Source organism: Pelobates fuscus, chromosome 8 (genome assembly GCF_036172605.1).
Source record: "Pelobates fuscus isolate aPelFus1 chromosome 8, aPelFus1.pri, whole genome shotgun sequence".
Lineage (NCBI taxonomy): Eukaryota > Metazoa > Chordata > Amphibia > Anura > Pelobatidae > Pelobates > Pelobates fuscus.
In genome coordinates this window covers 42,211,549-42,224,584 of record NC_086324.1, presented here as the reverse complement: position 1 = coordinate 42,224,584, position 13,036 = coordinate 42,211,549, and the positions used below count along the sequence as shown (strand labels likewise).

The following is a 13,036-nucleotide window of genomic DNA, read 5'->3' as shown; positions in this document are numbered from 1 at the left end:
TCCTGTGTTATTTATCAATCTGCTCTCATATCTCTCGGATACTTCAAAAAGATGTATGTAAGTACTTTACAAGATTTTTGTTCTGGTAATTATTGCATGAATTATGAGAATATTTTTAAATGATTGTTTCTGTTTCATTGCCTGGCATTTTTTTTTTTCCATAGAATTTTGTTTTTTTTTTTTTTTTTTTTTATTAAATGTATATATATATATGAGTGATTTGTTTTCTTTTTCACTGGAAACTAAAAACTGCTATAAATTCACTTTCCAAATGTAATTTAATAAGCTTTCTATTCCTTTTAGTGCTACGCTTCTAAACCATATTTAAAGGGACGTTCCAAGCATCATAAATACTATAGCTTATTGCAGTAGTTATGGTGCAAGGGTGCAATGGGTAGTAAGGAACCTGTGTCAGTTTGATGGCACAGAATGGGTCACCCATTCAAATATGATAAAAACCAGAGTGACAGCACCCATGGTTTCAGTGACCCATAACTCTAACAGAAAGCTGTAGTGCTTATGATTCATGGTCTATTTCTTTAAGATTTTTCATCTTTTTAATATTTTTCACTGAAAAAATTAAAAAGTCAAAATCAGAGTCATTTTGACGTCACGACTTTTACTTATACATGCCATTCTGTTATATATACATATAATACAAGACCCATTCACTAAACCGTAATTTTAAAGCTCTTTCCACTGTTCCCCAATTAGAACTTTGAATTTTGCATGTTTATGGAGGCAAGGAGTTAGCCTGCCCATAAATCGCATTTATAATGCAACTTCTCCGGTACATTTCTATTTCCATGTTTTACACTTGCAGCATCATGGGCTTGTGGGTTGTATTAAAATAATTATGCCTTTCTTTTTTTAAATAAACTAAAATATATGCAGTGCAGACTGTTCTTCTTCATGTGTTTAAACTATGGTTTAAATATCATCGAGATGTTTTCTCTTCCATATTCCGAACACTTAATGGATTGTGCTGCATTACAGCATGCTGTATTTATACAATTATTTGGAGTATAATTTTCCTTTCAGGTCCATTGTGAAGTGGATATTAAACGCCAGTTACTTTCTCAAGCCACTATAGACTTGGCCGTGGCAGCCGAAAAACTGGAAATTATTCAGAGAAAGCTTGAGGTAAGTCATATCGTAGTCTACATATCTCAAACAAACTAGTTTTTTCCACCATACTCTCTACACCTTTACACCCAACCTCCACCTCGTGTATCTCCTCCTATCTTCCTGGCTCCCATCTTCTAGACATCTTCATTCTTCCTACAAATAAACCCAGCCATAATTTAAGAATTCTTTCCTCTTTGTACCAACCCAGTTAAATTTCTATTTGTCCTCTACCCTTTTCTAATGTTTTCTCACCATTTACTCCACAATCACACTTAACACTCAAGATGACATCGTCAATTCATCCCAACTTTTTTGCGCATTCCTGCACCTGCTCTTTCCACCTCGTTAATATATATGAAAAATAATTTGTTCCTCTTATATCATGTGGGCATGAACATGTCATGTTAAATATGTTGCTGTACTCCATGCTATAATAATGTAGTGCTAAAAATAACTGTGTTATAATAACTGGTTATAATAACTTTTTATAACTGCCCAGTGGCCATTAATAACCTTGTAGGATTCCACTTGTTTAATGTACTCGGTGATGATGGTTTGATTACTAATCAGTATTAAGCATTCTACATAAGTAGACTGTTTAAAAACATTAATTTACTATGAACATGTACATACTAGCCAGTAGTTTCCTGACCCACACTGGTTTTGAGAATTCAGGCCACCATTTTTTCTTTCACAAGTAATGTTTACGCAGAGGGCACCTGTGATAACATTCAGCCAATTACTTAGGCATCATTTGTCCCACGGCTATATCTCTTCTATGCCCCACAGATTTCTGTGTAGTCCTTTTGGGTAATATTTTGGACTGGTTCCTGTGTATTGAATTAGTAACAAATGTAACAAATGTGTTTATGGACTACAATTTGAACATTTCTTCGTCAAACATTACTGCAAATTGAGTACAGGTTTGTGTCATTTTTGGATCACATCCGCTAAAACATCCAGCAGAGATTAAGCACTGAAAAATAACCTGCATTATACTTTGCATTTTAATTGCTAATAAACTTTGTAACTCATTAACAGGCAAACTCCAGAATTTAGCATGTTTTCCCTGGTGAAGCAATTGATTTAAACATTGAATTTTTACTTTTAAGTGAACTATGAAATAAGTTTTGAAAGGGAGCTGATGATGAACAAGAAATGCAGTGGGCATTTAATAAGTAGAACAACGGCAAGATAATTAACGGGCCTGCATAAAGATTCATGCTTTATACCAAAATTTTAATTTTGCACATAAATGTGCCTGATGTAGGCAGCATTTAATCACCTAGCTGACAGGAGTAACTACTTTCATTTAACCTTGACTGAAGATCATGAATTCTAACAGGTTTAATTGGGTACATCATTTAACAGAATGAACAGAGCAAATTTTTCTCAATTCATAGCTTCTGATTGACACGCACTGGCAACACCGCGTTGCACAATTAAAGCTGCATTATTCCAGGGCTGGGCAGCAATTGCGGTAGTGATTCTATTCTGTTAGATCATAGTGGGAAAAAAAATATATAATATAAAATATGCATATGGGGGGGGGGGGGGGAGGGAGGAGAGGAGAGAATTTTGTATTATCCTATACTTTTAAAAATGCAAATATTTTGTTCATTATACATTGTACATTTTGTTTATTATACATTGTACATAATTATTTTATTTTCCTGTCCATTGAAAGCAGGACACACAACGAGAGTCAGAGTTTGTTAGATAGCAACACTTGGGCCCTGGGAAAAGAATCAAACAATCAAACTCCCTTTGTGTGGTGGCTGTTTGTGACTCTGGGGGCTGGCTGTGAGTGATTTGTATGTACAAAGTTGTTTGAGTTTGATATGAATGTGTGGTGGCGACTGAGTGTGAGGTTGTCGGAGTATGATTGTGTGTGAAATTGTGTGAGTGTGATTGTGTGTGGGGTTATGTGACTGTGAGTGTGTGGAGTTGTGTGAGGTTGTCGGAGTATGATTGTGTGTGAAATTGTCGGAGTATGATTGTGTGTGAAATTGTGTGAGTGTGCTTGTGTGTGGGGTTATGTGACTGTGAGTGTGTGGAGTTGTGTGAGGTTGTGGGAGTGTGATTGTGTGTGAAATTGTGTGAGTGTGATTGTGTGTGAGGTTATATGAGTGTGTGTGAGGTTGTGTGAGTGTGATTGTGTGTGGGGTTGTGTGAGTGTGTGGAGTTGTGTTAGTGTGGCCGTATGTCCCTTTCTGCAGGGATGGGAGTATATTTCCTGATGGTCCAGTGCAAGTAACGATCTCTGGAGGTCCTGGCAGGGTGCTGGCCTCATTTTTGACAGTGCATATTCTCAAATGCTCTTCTGGCCCAGAACTCATTGGTTAAATTATATCAACGCTTTAACTCATTCTCTGAGCACCAAAACTTCATCTGTCACTTTAAAAAGCAATTTTGTAAGGATGGGTCCTTGGCTGGCCTAGGCCCCCTTTGGTAAATTAAATTTGTTTATGGAATGTATTGTTTATGGAATGTCATAGATAGCTTTTAATGTCCACTAATCTTGCAACAGTTTAAATAATGAACACCCTTGGGTCAAGTTCAAATTTTTTGTGATGCATTGGGGTTGCTGTTTTTTTAACTTGTCTGTAAAGATTTTGAAGTTAAAGCTGAATGTTTCATTTGCAGGAACTAGACACAAACCTGTCTGCCTTAACAACTGCGTTTGAAAGAGCCACAGCTGAGAAAATCCGCTGTCAAGAAGAAGTGAACAGAACTAACAAGACCATTGAGCTGGCCAATAGATTAGTGAAAGGTCTAGAGGTGAGGTCCTACAGGGCAGGCTAATGAAGCAACCTCGAGAAAGCACTTCTTTGTAATACACTACTGATCTGGCAATAACAGAGGCACTTAGCACGAAACTGATGAGCTGAAAGGAATTATGTCATTATCCTGCATTTATTTTCATGGTAGAAACGTGTTTTTGACCTTTACATTTTTAGTATTTTTCTACATCTCTTTGTAGAGCTTCAGAAAGACTATGGCATGACTAGCGTTCGTAGTAGGCGATAAATTTGGAATATTAAGTATTATGTATCCGCTATAAATGTGATTAATTAAAATGAGAAGACGGCTCATAATAATAAAACAATGTTAATGATGCTTTGCAGTACAGGTTTTTCAGTCAAACATGATGCAATGGGGCTAGGTCTTTAAATAATTACTGTTCTAGTTAACCGCTTGTTGCCTGAGTCGAACTGCATGCTATCACGAAAAATCCCTAAAGCATTCTTCTTTCAACAAGAACTACTGGCCAATCTTCTTACCAGGCATCTATTCCTATCCTGCCAATAAATCATCCTGTTTCCAACAATGTCCATTTGAAGATTAATTTGGTGAATGTCCCTTAATGCTTGACTGCCAGACAGTGTTTTATTTCATTGTAACAGGCTGTGATTGAAATTCAATTGCATAACCAAATGTATGGGAGGCAAAGGTAGATAAACCAGTGGCAAAAGATTTATCTGAATTTTATTTATTGCCTAAGGATTTGGTTCTAGACAATAGCCTATTCCCAGAAGACCCATTGTAAGGCATCAGGAGTCCTACAGGGCTGGTGTTCACAAGTGTTTAATTTATTGGAACTGTGAACCATACATGGAAGGGATGATGAATATCACAGACGATGATAAAATACATTTGTTGTCGATAGTAATGGTTCTCATTAACATAGATGACTTACCTAGATATAATAAAGAAACATCAAAATACAAGAGATTGAATGAAAAAAAGTGATTTATAAAAAAAATAATGGTATGGCTATTGAGAACTTTTATATATTTTTTTTACATACATATAATCCATATTGTGTGCAAGCAATGTGTATCATGTATAGATACAATCGTATGTTCAATCTAATGAACATAAATTGGTTGTGGCATGACATGTCCCCTTTAAGGCATAATAATATAGTTTAGAAATTAGGTAAATGAGAACAATTTAGCTGGAAAGAAAAGTAAGTTGGGGGACTATTTGAGTTGGTTGAATAGTTTAAACGGCATAATTTTAGAGGAGAAGGAAAAGCGATAGAATGCAAGAGGAAGGCTCACCACTTGAACTGGTATAGAACAGACCAGATAAAGAGGGACATTGTGGAAAAAATAGGAAGTTGTCTAGTGAACAGAGGATCAGTGGGCCTGGAGATAAAAAGGTCCAGGAAATAAAAGGCTTTGCTTTAATGTCTTTCTTAATTTTCTTGCAAAGCACCAACATAGCCATGAGTGTTGACCATATATGTGTTTATTTTTCAGTCAGAGAACGTCAGATGGGCTCAATCTGTGGCCCTTTTCCATGAACAAGAGAAAACCCTATCTGGAGATGTTCTCCTGACTGCTGCCTTTATCTCCTATGCTGGTTCATTCTCAAAAAAATATCGACATGAGCTTGTTGAGCACTTGTGGATACCCTTCTTGTCAAGTCAAAAGGTATGGCAAAAAAAAAAAAAATTAAATAACCTGCAATAGAAACATTCTTCTACAACATTGTACAATGTAAAGTCACAGAAAGCTATGTTATTGGATTCAATATTAGTAGCAGTAATGCTATATAAATCCCAAATTACACTTAGATACCAAACAATAAGTTTAGTTCTTTTTCGTTTGTGTCTCTTCAGTGTTTTCTAAAAAGGAGGTAAGGACAGATCATGCTATGCACACAAATAATCCATAACCAATCTAAAACTTTTAAACAGAAGGACTTGCAATCTTATTAACAATACCATAGACAGCAAAAGGCAAATGGGGACATATACAACAACAAAAAATAATTTTATTGTAAAAAGAAATAATAAGGCATGTGTGGTGAAATAAGACAAGACACACCTTAAGTGTAAGGCAGGCTCAGTGAAAAAGGTGACTGACATTTGGGTGAGAGATACATTTGGGGGAAAAGGCCAAACCCTACAAATACTACATTAAAGCAGAAAAGCAGCATTAGAAAAAAAAAACTATTTTCAAAAAATTGCAATGCAATGGAAAAGCATTACTGATGGTCAGATTTTGTGAAGTCTATAAAACGCCTAAATTGATGGATCAAATGTTTTTCATTTTAACAGATGATGTTTTAAAATGTTACCATGAAATACTTTCAAGAAATATACTGTAACATGAAGCACTTGTAGATTGTGATGGCAAACAGGCCGTCTGATGAGAACACCATGGGTCGTAACATTGCTAAATAATAAAAAATAAATGCAGCAAATAAGAGTCCGATGCTCGGTTCAGTGAGTAAATAAGAATCACTGACACTGTTTCATTAATATTATGTTTGATCAGGGTCTCGGGTTTTCTTAATATGTTCCATCGCTTGTCTAATGTTTTCTTTTGATAATAGAACACCTTTGTTGAGAATTTGTTGTTTAATCAGTATGCAGCACTAATAGATTATTTTTTTTGTAGTTTCTTATTCCGATGACAGAGGGGCTAGATCCAATCTCAATGCTGACTGATGATGCAACGATTGCAAAATGGAATAACGAGGGTTTGCCAAGTGATACAATGTCCATTCAAAATGGCACCATACTTACAAATTGTGAACGCTGGCCTCTGATGATTGACCCCCAACTTCAAGGAATAAAATGGATTAAAAGCAGATATGGATCAAGACTAAAAGTTATTCACTTAGGTCAGATTGGGTAAGTTTATTTGATATATTGTAGAGTATTGCATTGAGCATTTCTCCTAGAATGACCTTCCACAACTGTCGGTCAAGTACAATGATCACAAAATTTAGAAATAAAACAAAAAATCTTACAACCATCATCAGATTTAAAAAAAAAAATTTTTAAAGGTATAATCTGTTTCTAATTATTCTTTTTTAAGATGCATGCTATTCTGAAGTTAAATCATTTTTGTTTGTTTAGTCAGCCGTAACCAAATCTCCCCAGGCTGTGACTCACACAGCCTACATCAAAAGAGTGGTATTACCTTATAGCACCTTACAATGGGTACAGAAAAACAAATAATTGATCAGCAAGTTAATGGAACTATCCAAGCTCCACAACCACTAAAGTTCACTGCTTTGTTTTTGAATAATTTGACTTCTGACCTCGGTTGTGCGAGGCGCCACTCCCCACCTCCACTACTAACACACTGAGAGTCAGACATTTCTGACAGGAGTGCATTGGGGTCTCCCTAAACTAAAAGGGTAATCCAGACGTGGACCCCATGCTCAGTGTGCCTATAGGAGTATCGGCTACACCTAGCCGACGAGGCCCAAAGCAGGCAAAATTGATTGTCCGAGATTGCTGTATCTGCTCTGCTGTGCAGTGAGAACTTGCTGGAGTTTTGGTTCTGGACTGCCCTTATGGGTGGGATATACAAATTGTCTAGGTACTCTATGTATGGCACAAGTGAGCAAAATCTTATTTATTTATACACTGATCAGCCAAACCGTTAAAACCACTGACAAATGAAGTGAATAATATTGTTTATACCTTTACAATGACACCTGTCAAGAGGTGGGATATATTAAGGCTGTAACTAAACAGTAAGTTCTTGAATTTCATGTGTTGCAAGTAGGGCAAGCGAAAAGATCTTTGACAAGTTCCAAAAAGTGATGGCTAGATGACTGGGGCAGAGCATCTCTAAATCAGCAAGTCTTTTGGGGTGTTTCCGGTATACATTGGTTAGTACCTACCAAAAGTGGTGCAAAGACGGACAAGAACCAGTATCAGGGTCTTGAGCGCCGAACACTCATTGATGCATGCAGGAAGGCTAGCCGGTCAATTCAATCATATATAAGAACTACTGTAGCTCAAATTGCTGAAAACCTTAATGCTGGCCATGATAAGAAGATACCAGAACATACAGTGCATTGCAGTTCACTGTGTATGCGGCTGCATAGCTGGAGACCGGTCACAGTGCCCATAATGATCTCTGTAAAGCACCTTCAATGGTGACGTGAGCATCAGAACTGCACTATTGAGCAATGGAAGAAGGTTTGCTGGTTTGATGAATTACATTTTCTTTTAGATCATTAGATCAGGTGGAAGGTCACGTGCATGTGTGTCATTTACCAGGGGAAGAGATGGAAGCAGGATGCACTATGGGAAGAAGGCAGGCTGCAAAGCAGTGTTATGCTCTGGGCAATGATCTGCTGAGAAATCTCGGGTCCTGGCATTCATGTGGATGTTACTTTGACACATCCATGGAGTCCATGCCTTAACGCATCAAAGGTGTTTTGACAGCACCATGATAGTCATGTGGTTTTAATGTTATGACTGATCAGTGTTTGTGTGTCTATAGCATTCTGTATGGCATTCTTAAATATACATATTTTAAAATGCCATACAATTATATTGAAAGATAGAAACTGTACAAAACAGCAAACTAACAACAACAACAAAAAAAAACAAGTATGGTAATTTGTAGATTGGCTATAATTTTATAAGATTGCAAAATTATAATTTTTTTTAGACCAGTTACCATCTGTTGTAATTTTGTAATAAATACTAAGCCATTTTATGCTAATGTCATGTAGGTACGTGGATGTCATAGAACAAGCTGTTGTTGCTGGAGATCCTGTTTTGATAGAAAATTTAGGAGAAACTATTGATCCTGTGCTTGACAACTTACTTGGAAGGCATACACTAAAAAAGGGAAGGTAATGTACTGACACGTATGTGATTGTGTTTCATAATGGATGAATGTTTATTAAAAAAAATAATAATTAAAGGATCACTATAGGGTCAGGAACACAAACATATATTCCTGACCCTATAGTGCTAAATCCACCATTTAGGTGGCTTGTCCGCCCTAAGCCCCCCTATAAAAAAAGATTAAAACCCACCTTATTTCCAGCACCACGCAGGTCCGCCGGCACTTGCTCCACCCCCTTTGGGACATCATCAAAATGGCCGATTTTTTGCCAATTCAATGCTTTCCCATAGGGAAAGCATTGGATTGACTAAAATCGCCTACTAATATTGAATCCAATAACATAGCTTTCAGTGACTTTACATTGTACAATGTTGTAGAATAATGTTCCTATTGCAGGTAACTTTTTTTATTTATTTTTTGGCCATACCTTTTGACAAGAAGGGTATCCACAAGTGCTCAACAAGCCCATGTCGATATTTTGGGGCCAAATGCCGTTTTGGCCAATCAGGGCCTCCTCGTAGAGATGCATTGAATCAATGCATCTCTATGAGGAAGATTCAGTGTCTCCATACAGAGCGTGCAGCATGGAGCCAGAAGCCCCTCCAGTGACCATCTAAGGAGTGGCCACTTGGAGGTGTCCCTAGGGACAATGTAAACACTGCCTTTTCTCTGAAAAGGCAGTGTTTACATGAAAATGCCTGAAGGGAGCTATTATACTCACCAGAACAACTACATTAAGCTGTAGTTGTTCTGGTGACAATAGTGTCCCTTTAATAAATACCGTATGCAGTAATTGACTCATAAATGAATCACTGCTAACAAAAAAGAAACAATAAAGAAAAGACCCGGAGATTCATGGCTGCATGTAAACTTTAGTACAAATAATAACTCTGTAAATAAACTCACATTTTTTTGCATGGTTCAAATAACACAAAATCTTGCCTAGCAGGAGAGATCTACCGTAGATCACCAGCTAAATAATAAGAATTGTCCAGTCCTTGCTCTGTGGGGCATGCCCTATAGAAGGTTGTATGATCATGACTCCAAATAATACAACGAACAGAGTATGTCTTCTATATATGTCTGTTCGATGTCAGTACAAGTGTCTTGAACAATCCAAACTTATGTATTAAAAACAGAAAACTGATAATAAAGCCATATAAAGGGATAATATCTGCTTTACAAAATAATAACTTGGCTCAAGCGTATACACACCCACATCTCGGTTCATGTCCTTTCGAGGATTGCATTTTTATAAGGAGGCACACACATGCTCTTTACTCTAAATACTGAATTTTGCATCAATGCACTGGCTAATGATGAATAAATGAACCAATTTTAATCATTCATTTATTTTAACATTCCTTTTTATTGGAAAGTTTTTTTGTAGCATTACAAAATTTCATGAAGTGTCAAAGCGCTGAGTTGAACAACATCCAAAAGAAGTCTCTAGTGGAATACTTAATAGATGCATAAAGCACACTATGTTTAACAACAAAAAGAAAAATACATAAAAATAACTGAAAGAAAAATACATAGTGGTTGACAGGTGTTATAAAGCTATAGAGACGGGAAGCATCAGTAAGACATAGATTAATAGAGAAGGCAATTTGTATTTTGTCAAAGGCTAGTGATGTGTTATTGTTACATTTTCAGGTTTTATTTGATATGCATAATGAGTTAGCTACTGTCATGTTGGCCTCGTTATTTACAGTGGAAGTTCACTATGCTGCCTTGCCAAGCTACTTACATATAGCATCAACCACCATTGTAACAAGGAAGTAATTTTGAAAAGAAAAATGAAGAGGGCTATCATCTGTTCTTCTGGAACATTTGTCATCCATTTAGCAAAACAACAGACTCCGATGGAAACCAAAGACTCTTTGACAAGTCATTTCCCTTCATCTTTAACCTAAACCTCCCTTGTTTATACCCACTCTTCCCAAAAACATCTTCCTCTTGTTCATAACTTAGACTAGGTCAAGATACAATAAAGAGATGGAGAGAGTCTTTTGTCTATAAGCATACATTGATTTACTAATACATTGCAACTTCAGCCACCTACATAGGGACAATAATTCACAAATATATTTAAATTTGAAGCTTAAATGTTTTTTCACTATTTCTATTTCTTACCAGAACAATTTGTAACTGGGTTTCTTTTTTTTTTTTCCTCTAGAATATTTTTTAGCCTTTATGTTTGCGTTTTCTTATCAAAGTGCGTGTTTGATCCTGATGATTGAAATTTTTCTCCCCATCCTCTTTCTTTTCACTTACCTCGATAATGTCAACAATGCTTCATCTGAGATGGTAGTTAAGTCAGAAATAGGTTAATTTGCTTTAGTATCTCTGACACTAATAGCTGTAATAGTGGTATTTTAAATTACAAATTCTCTGAGCTAGTTCAGATTTTATTCAGGACTTACATTATCAATCTCTATAAACTAAATATATAACATTACACGACATAATACCATGGATCACCAGTTTTCTTTATACCTATCAAATATGGAATCACAAGAATAATAAATTAAAACATAAGTATCTATACCACTGTCTACCAATCGGATAAATATTAGCAGTTTTATCTTTATAATATCTTTAGAATCGTCAGATTCCATTTCACCTAAATCTTTTTCTATAACAAATAATCAGTAATTTGTCTCTGATTAGGGTCAGTTTAATATACCTCATGTAAAACTGAAGATATAAATTACTATAATTTTTTTTTTTTCTAAAGCAGCGGCGAGTAGCTTAGTCCGTTATTATACTAATTACCTCCTTACCTGCTGTCTGTACCAGCGGATTTTTTTCATATTTTATTTTTCAACTAAGCCTTCCACAAATATTTGGCTTCCTTGCACAAATGTCCTATCAGACACCCCCAGTTCATAACTGCAGCAGAACCTTCTGCATGCTGAGTATTGATCCGTTTGAATGCACCAGCACAGTTCAACAGTACACTGAAAGGTATCTTTAATTTCTCACTCCCTTGGGGGTATTTGATTCAAGGAGTGAATTCATGGCATGTTGTGACTCAGAAAATGACTACTTCTTATTACACTTTGCTTGCAATTCTGAATTTCAATGACTGTTGACTTCAAAACAATGTAGCAGGAGCTAAAGGTGATTTGGAAAACTGGTAGCAGTAGATCCTTTGGAACAATAAATTGGCCTTTATATTTTACATTAATTTTCAAATAAAGTTACTTAAAGTGTAAGATAGCTGGATACATAAATAGCAGGGGAGAAACGTAGATAGATAGATAGATAGATAGATAGATAGATAGATAGATAATTTACAACTTCCTGGTCCGTTTTTGACAATTCCTGTTTTAGTGGAAAAGCATGTCAGTGTTGTAGTTCCCTTGTTGATTATAGCCTGTGATTTAAGTAAATAAACAAATATAATGTTGGCACTGGAAGAGTTACAATGACACTGGGTTTATAACAGAATAGTAGATAATAGATATTGTTTATGGAATGTGATAGATAGATCTATCGATAGATACCAATATTACTGCCCATTCCTGTTTTGTAAATATGTTTGTAACTAATAGTTTAAATCCTGCAGATTCTAAAGCAATTGATCACGTAGGCGACTAGCACATCACATGACGCGAATGCTCACTAACTCTAGAAAAAGGTTGCCACAGAAGATAGAATACACTCAGGTGACAAACACGAACACACAACGTAATGGGAGCACTACACAAAACCACCAACCACCTGCTGACAGCTAGTATAACCCTACTGAGAGGTAATACACCTGATCCGAACATGGTATAAAGTGACCTGAAAGACCTACGAGTTCTATAAATGAAATCTTACGGTACCAACCATAACAACTTGCTCAGACACCCGCATACCTCATTACCTGTTGGCTTAACCCCTTAAGGACACATGACATGTGTGACATGTCATGATTCCCTTTTATTCCAGAAGTGTGGTCCTTAAGGGGTTAAACGTCTCCTGTACATGCGATTTGGGATTACAACCTGTAAACAAATACACTAAAAAACAGACCCCGCAACCATATGATAAATAACTACACAGACCGAACCCAACCACATCTACATAAACCACTAGGAACGCTTCATCCCTCATAAAGCCGCTACACACCCACAGATGTTTACATCTTGTCATTAATAAAGGTTAACAAAACACGATTCAAAACTGGCATGTTTAACTCAACCAGACCCGCGAGTCCAACTCGTACAATGTATAAATATCAACTGTTCCTAACATTCCTGGAGGCCTGTGCACCTCGCTGTTTGAATTGCTAATTTGTT

At 36.4% G+C, this 13,036-nt stretch overlaps 1 protein-coding gene across 1 annotated transcript in view; it reads left to right on the top strand.

Moving 5' to 3' along the window:
• The window catches only part of LOC134571235 (dynein axonemal heavy chain 11-like), a 260,314-nt gene that overhangs the window by 186,474 nt on the left and 60,804 nt on the right, over positions 1-13,036 (top strand). Inside the window, exons 60-64 of the mRNA XM_063429407.1 lie at positions 1,042-1,143; positions 3,775-3,909; positions 5,397-5,570; positions 6,543-6,778; positions 8,626-8,748. Coding sequence (XP_063285477.1) covers positions 1,042-1,143; positions 3,775-3,909; positions 5,397-5,570; positions 6,543-6,778; positions 8,626-8,748 — 770 coding nt within the window. The remainder of the gene's footprint in view (positions 1-1,041; positions 1,144-3,774; positions 3,910-5,396; positions 5,571-6,542; positions 6,779-8,625; positions 8,749-13,036) is intronic.